The 7,301-nt window shown below is 32.7% G+C and overlaps 1 protein-coding gene across 1 annotated transcript; it reads right to left on the bottom strand.

The window, feature by feature from the left end:
• Nucleotides 1–1,064: 1,064 nt before the first annotated feature.
• Nucleotides 1,065–3,418, bottom strand: LOC147398380 (acyl carrier protein 1, chloroplastic-like). The gene is made up of 4 exons (XM_086447560.1): nucleotides 3,199–3,418; nucleotides 1,741–1,839; nucleotides 1,532–1,654; nucleotides 1,065–1,426 (listed from the first exon to the last, which is right to left on the bottom strand). The coding sequence occupies exons 1-4, from the start codon at nucleotides 3,265–3,267 to the stop codon at nucleotides 1,295–1,297; spliced, it is 423 nt and encodes a 140-aa protein (XP_086303686.1). The 5' UTR covers nucleotides 3,268–3,418; the 3' UTR covers nucleotides 1,065–1,294.
• Nucleotides 3,419–7,301: the final 3,883 nt, after the last annotated feature.

Below are 7,301 nucleotides of genomic sequence, written 5' to 3'. Positions count from 1 at the left end.
AAAGGTGGGATGTTGTTTTATTTAAACCCTGCAATTTTTGAATATTTTAAACACCTCCTATGATTTTAAGATCGATGACATGCTCCTTGACCTCAAATCTTCAATTTATAAACTAAGGAAAAATGAATTAAAAACCTTTATTTTTCCCAAACCAGTCATCTTCAACCAACACAATAAGATAAGGTCCTCCACATTTTGGTAAATATTTTATATAACAATAAAATATATTTATTTTATTCTAAATTATAACGAAAAAGAGATTACAATGATTTGTCCTTGAAAAGATGATGATTAACTAAAGTTTGAAATGTGAATGAGAAACAAAAAAAAACATATATTTATTTATTTATTTTTGTAAATTATAACCAAATTAAGCTAGGTTCGCAAAATCCGATATCTATACTTAAACCAACCCGATTTGATTCAGTCAACTTATTTTGCCCAAACCTGACTCAAGGTCACACGTTGAACCCATTGGGTTTGGGTTTAGCCTGCCCAAGTTGCAGTCCAATTCCAAAGGGTGGAGGATCTCTTTATTTTTATATTAAAAGATAAACTTCATCAATCCATGTAAAAATAAAACAAATAGGAAACTTCTTTCCACTCATTAATTGATGTGAAAATTAAAGCAACAAAAAAGTAATATTCCCAGTTATTTATTAACACAATATTCAAAAGTTATTTAAATGTTTGCTATTAATCAAATTAATCTCTACATGATATATTAATTACAGGAAAATGCTCGAATGGCACAGTATTTACTGCGATTCTCACAAGTCTGACGTAGGATGTGCATATAACCATAGATGCGTTTCCTCGCGATATGAGAGAAAAAAAAACCATCTATGGTTATGCATGCATCTCCATGTCAGAATTGTGAGAAACACATTAAATCCTGTGTCACCCCAGCACGACTCTTAATTAAATTCATTAAAAAACAACACATAAACAGCTTTCAGAATTTAAATGTCTATGATCGATACAAAATGATATTTCATACGATGATCCCAAAATCCAGTTCTCAATACCATGTTGCATGCATCTCTTTCTCCAAAAGCAAGATAGACAAGAAAAATGAAGCTTTTAACAAACTAGACATAAACAGATTCACTCACCAGTCAGTAACTTTTGTGAGATCATTCAAACATCCACCACCCCTACTTAGCTTTTCTGCTAATAAATAAATAAAAATGGAGAAAACAACACAACACAACAGGACATAACAAAACAACCTTCACTGATGCAAAACTTCTACTTACTCTCACTACCCGATTTCTAAAGCAGTTTTCATTTTCTAAGCTTGATCCTTCTTCTCAATCAGCTTTTCTATCATCTCTGCTGCTTCTTTTACTGTTGTTATGTCCTGAGAGTCATCCTCTTCAACGATAATTCCAAACTCTTCTTCTAATCCCATCACTATCTCAACCTACACACATCACCATCCCTAATTGTTAACTACTCTGTGTGGCGACATTGCTTTTCATATAGAACTAGAAAATAACAAAAAGTTCAAAATATAATGGTGGCTTACTGTGTCAAGAGAATCGGCACCAAGGGCAGCAAATTTGGACTCTGGGGTGAGCTCAGAGTCTGGAGGTAATACCAATTGCTTCCTCACGACCTCACAAACTTTTTCTATGGTCTCGGGTTTGGCCTATGGATTAAGAAAGTTGAAGCATGTCAAGTTGTGTCTTAGCAAACATCATTTTCATTAAAAATAAAAGCGCTGTTGAGGAATACCCCGCAAGAGACATGAAAGCGTGAGGACCTCAAAGAAGGAAAACCCTTCTTTGTGCAACCAAAGGAGACCAGCTTTGCATTCAAGGTCCTTCCAGTTACCTACACAGAATTAGAATTCGAAGCCTTCAAGTTAATCAGTTTGTATTCGTTATGTATTGCTAGCAAGAATTTTCAAACAAAAGCTGTTTAACATATATTTGTGTTGGTTTGTCATCCACTCATTTCCATGGAAATCACATGTTCTTGCCCGCAACAAATATCCACAGAATCCAAACGATATGATTAATGCATTCCTTAACATGATAATTTTCGTAAATTATTCCTTAACATGATCAAATAGGGCACGACCTATATCATAACCCTACATGACATGCATTCTCGCATAGTATGGTACAATGGTATAATATCCCACTATGTCACTGTCTCTAAGTTAATCAAACAAACTATATCTAGATTTCATTCAAAATTATGAGAAAAAAATTGTAAATATTTCTGATGCAGTGATCACCTAGGTTTGATCCTTCACAGGTCATGATGATTTAAATTAATCAGCTAAAACTCCTAAGATCGAACCAAAGAACACAATTCTCAATCCTCAACATTTCACCTTAATAGACTCTTACATAGAAAACTCCAGCTTAATACTTCCAAATTCTAATAAATATCAAAATAGGAAAAAAGGGTATTCTAATTACACCTTAAATAAAAAAGAGCTGCTATTGGCAGCCCAACTTTTACTTATTACACCCCAATTTCTTAAATTATTTATCACACACCAATTAAAGATTAAAACACACCCTTCAAACATTACTAAGGTTTTGCTCAAATTATAATCTCAACATTGCAAAACATTTGTTCAAACAATTTTATTAGTTGGTTACAATTATGATTAGGCTCATATATAATCTTAAACTCAAAAAATAGAAATCTAGCAAAAAAAGGAAAAAGAAAGAAAGAGAGAGCTTCTATTGGTGCTCCAACTTTCACTTATTTTCTTTATTTTTCATTGGGGTGTAAGAAGTAAAAGTTGATGTGGCAATAGCAGCTCCCTAAATAGATTAAAAACTACTCTGCATCCTCTTTACCTTAATTTTTTTTTTAAATATTTTTATTTTCAGATTAAATCTTCCCCTCTTGAATTTTCACCTATTCTGTTTCCATGTTGCAGAGAATTTGCATGGATGCCTCTGCAACAATTTATCAACCAAAATTCAAAATATACATAAAATAGAGAGAGCAAATTCGAAATTCAAGCTACAGAACATAACAAAAAATAAGCATTTTCTCTTCAATCTTCCAAGTTTCATTATCTACCTAGATCTAATCTCATCAAACACAAATCCAAATAATTAAAAAACACATACAAACAGAGCAACAAATAAAGCAGATCTGAAACCCTACTAAACTTAAACAAAAAAATAAAAATAAAAATAAAAATATAGAAGAGCTGAAGTCTACCAAATCAGCCCCAATCGACTGCTTGGAAAAAGATCCGAAACTCAGTGAAGTTGCAGAAACAGTCGCCATTGGAGCTTAAGCAGAGAAAAACAGAAGAAAATGAAGAGAGAATAACAGAAAACAGTGTGAAGGATAAAACTGGTATTTTAAAATAGTGCTTTAGAGATTAAAAAAGCATCGAAAAGTCCGCATTTGAAATCCGACATCCGAGTGGCCACCATCCATTCTCTCTCTCTCTCTCTCTCTGACAATAGCCAACTGGTGGGGACTGGGGACAACAAGTTCATTTGGCCTACTCTGCAACTTGATATAAAAACTCGGATGGGTTGACTCAACTTTAATTTAATTTCGTGACGACTTGCACGTCACAACTCGGGGACCCATTTTCATTGCCAAATTACTAAAGAGATACTCTATTGCCACACCAACTTTTGTTAACATCACCCCAATTCAAACGTGTCCAACTTATATCCAAAATTCGGATTTCGATACACTATTCATTTTAATTCCCAAAACATGTTTTTCCCGGTGAATTCGTCACTTTTATAATCAATGAATTCATTGATAAATTACCAATGAGTGAGATAGTTGATAAAGCAAAATCACTAGTATTTTTTATTAACGAATTCATAGATTATAAAAGTGACGAATTCACTATAAAAGCATGTTTTCAAAATTAAAATAAATAATATACCAAAACTGAAATTTCGTCATATTTAACACACTAAATGGAAATTCGGCCTATATAAAGAGAGATGCTATTGGCACCTCAATTCTTAAATTATTTATCACACTCCAATTAAAGATTAAAGTACACCATTCAAATATTACAAAAGTTTGGATCAAATTATTTTCTCAACATTATAACATTCGTTAAAACAATTTCAGTAGTTGTTTACAATTATGATTGGGCTCATATAAATTCAAAAACCAAAAAATCTAGTAAAAAAACACGAGAACTTCTATTGGCACCCCAACTTTTACTTATTCTCTTTAATTTTAGTCGGGGGTGGAATAAGTAAAAGTTGGGGTGCCAATATAAACTCTCTATGTAAATCACCAAAGAATTAACACACATCTTGGGGTGCTATTAGTACAAGTTGAGTGGCAATAGAAGCTCTTTTTACTAAAATAGATATGTATTTTGTTAAAATTATTTAATCATCCCATCCATGTGTTTTGATATTTATGGAAAGATTATAAATCCAAATTTATATTTATTTATGGGTGGGGATCCGTAGACTCATGGAAAATGAACTCATATGTTCACTCACGATCTTTAACATTGATAGTGTAAACATGAAATCCCACGATTAAGATAAATCTCAGGGCCATGTGAATGGAGATTCTTGAGATACATATCTTATCTCAATCGTTGGATTTCATGTTTGCAGGGTTGGGATTGTGAGTGAACATATGAGTTCCCCTTCCATGAGTCTACCGATCATAATATTTTATTTATATATTTTTTTACAAAAATGATTGGTCATTGTATTGATAATTTAATAAATCTTCATTGTACTGATAATTTAATAATGTACCTTAATGCGTTTCAGTTGAATAATAGGTTCACTGAAAGGGCAACCAAGTGTAGTGGTGGATAAATTTTTTTTTTTTTTTTGAGTGTTACAAAACATGCCCCTTAGGTGTTGTTACTAGGAGAGCAACTTGGTCTGATTCAAGCTGAGAGTCTAACCTAACCAATAGCTCTAGGGATCCACTAGTTGCACACCACTAATCGCTGCTTGCACTCCAACCTTAAAAAATCTTTTAATTTTAATTTTAATTTTTTTTATTTTTTATTACCTTTATTTTAACCTCTTTGATTGTACTTCAATACATAGCTCTTTCGGGTTTAATGTTTATTTATCTTCCTACAACTTTGTATTCTATGCTTGTACTCTATGCTTTATGTTCTCTTTGCCTTTAATCTAAGGTACTAATGTTCTAATCATTATTTGGATTTTGTTTATAAATTAACATGAACCTGCGTTTAAATCCCATCTCTTGGATTTTCATTATCTATGTTGATTTGAAGTATTGACATGAATTCCATCAACTTATTAAGCCTTACAATGGCTAGGCCCTAGGATAACTCTTTGGGGATAGTTGATTTGACTTCAACCATTTACCCTTCGGTTCATGAAAGGTTTTGAGTATCATTTTTTAAATTATTTTGGAATGTAATCCTCCAAATAGAGTGCGAAGGGGAACTTATAAGTGATGGAATGCAATTGATAAGGGATGGTGTGCAACTAGTTAATCTCTTTAATAAATTTTTATTGTATTGATAATTAAAAAAATTACCTTAATGCCCTTGAGTTGAATGTAGGTTCACTAAAAGGGTAAGCAAGTACACTGGTAGATAAGGTTTTTTTGAGTATTACAAAACATGCCCCTTAGGTGTTGTTACTAGGGTTGCAACTTGGTCTAGTGCAATCCAACAATCGAACCAAACCAAAAGCTTTTGGCTTCTTTGGAACAAGTTGTTCGGTTTTGAGTTAAGAAAATACAGAATCGATCAAATCGATTTGGTTTTCAACTCAAGACTTGTATAACCAAAATAAATGGAGATTAATTTATTATATATATATATATAGGATTAGGATCCGTATACACATAAAGCTAATCATAAAGCTACAACGTGTTTTGTCTTATATGGGCAAAAATGTTTGGAATGAGCTGATTTTTTGTGAGGATGATCTCTATGGTGTCCTTGCCAAAAATCAGCCCATTATGAAACTTCTAGAAAAAAAAAATGAAAGTTTAACTTGCAGACTTAAGAAATTCATTTATGGACTTAATAAGATTCAAGACAATGGTACATAAAGTTTAACAATACCATTATCTCCTTTAGATTTAAAAAAAATATTGTTGACCAATGTATATATATCTGAAGATCAGTAGTAGCAAGTTTATTATGTTAGTTCTATAGGTAGATGATATTCTTTTAGCTAGTAGTGATCTTGGTTTGTTGCACAAAACCAAGAATTATCTCACTAAGAATTTTAAGATAATTGATGTGGGTGAGGCAACATATTTCATTGGCATATAAATCTTTAGGAATCGATCTCAAGGATTATTAGGACTGTCTCAGAAATATTATATCAACAAAGTCTTAAAAGAAATACAATATGCAATCTTGTTCTAATGGTGACGCACCTATCGGGAAATGAGAACTTGATGCAATGTCTGCAGAATGATTTAGAAAGGGAATGGATGAAGGATATTTTATATGTTTTAACTATTGGGAGTTTGATGTATGCTTAGACATGTACCAGACTGGATATCAATTTTGTAGTTAGAATGTTGGGGAGATATTAAAGTAAGTCAGGAATAGATCATTGGAAAGTTGCAAAGAAAGTTATGAGGTACCTACAAGGGATAAAGGACTATATGCTCACTTACAGAAGATTAGATAATCTAGAGATGATCGAATACTCAGATTTAAATTTTGCTGGATGCTCTAATAGTAGAAAGTTTACATCAAGTTTCGTATTTCTGCTAGTAGGAGGAGCTATCATGGGAAAGAGAGTGAAACAGAGCATTATTGCTTTGCCTACTATGGAGGCTGAATTAGTGGCATACTTTGAGGCCTCAAGTCATACTCTTTGGTTGTGAAATTTTATCTTAGGACTTGGGATTGTCGACTCTATAGCTAGACTACTGAAGATATTTCATCCATTATTGGAAACCGTCGTAATCGAGTTGATGAGTTGATTAATTAGGCAAGTGCAAAAATGAGGTGTCCATAGGACTAATGCAGCTAGATATGCCCTAATGCTCACTAAGTAGCAGACTCTAGTCATCAATATGACCAACCAGGTGTGCCTTACTCGTCGGTTTCACGCCCACCTAGGCAACAACATGCTCTGAAACTAAAATACGAAAAGGAAAGGGTAAGTAACAATGGTTACCCAATAGGTAAACAAACAATTCCCGCTAATAACATCTCTTAGTATAAACGAGTAAGCAATCTCAATCATTTCAATATGTGCATAGTTTTATAAGATAAATTACGATTAATCGATACATATAGTTAGGGATGAGCATATAAAGAGTTAAAATTCACATCACAATAATCAACAGTACTTATACTATAA

This window comes from Akebia trifoliata, chromosome 7 (assembly GCF_017979445.1).
Source record: "Akebia trifoliata isolate Shusen 1 chromosome 7, ASM1797944v1, whole genome shotgun sequence".
Classification (NCBI taxonomy): Eukaryota; Viridiplantae; Streptophyta; class Magnoliopsida; order Ranunculales; family Lardizabalaceae; genus Akebia; species Akebia trifoliata.
Note: the sequence above shows the minus strand (reverse complement) of the source record. Positions and strands in the feature narration are given on the sequence as shown.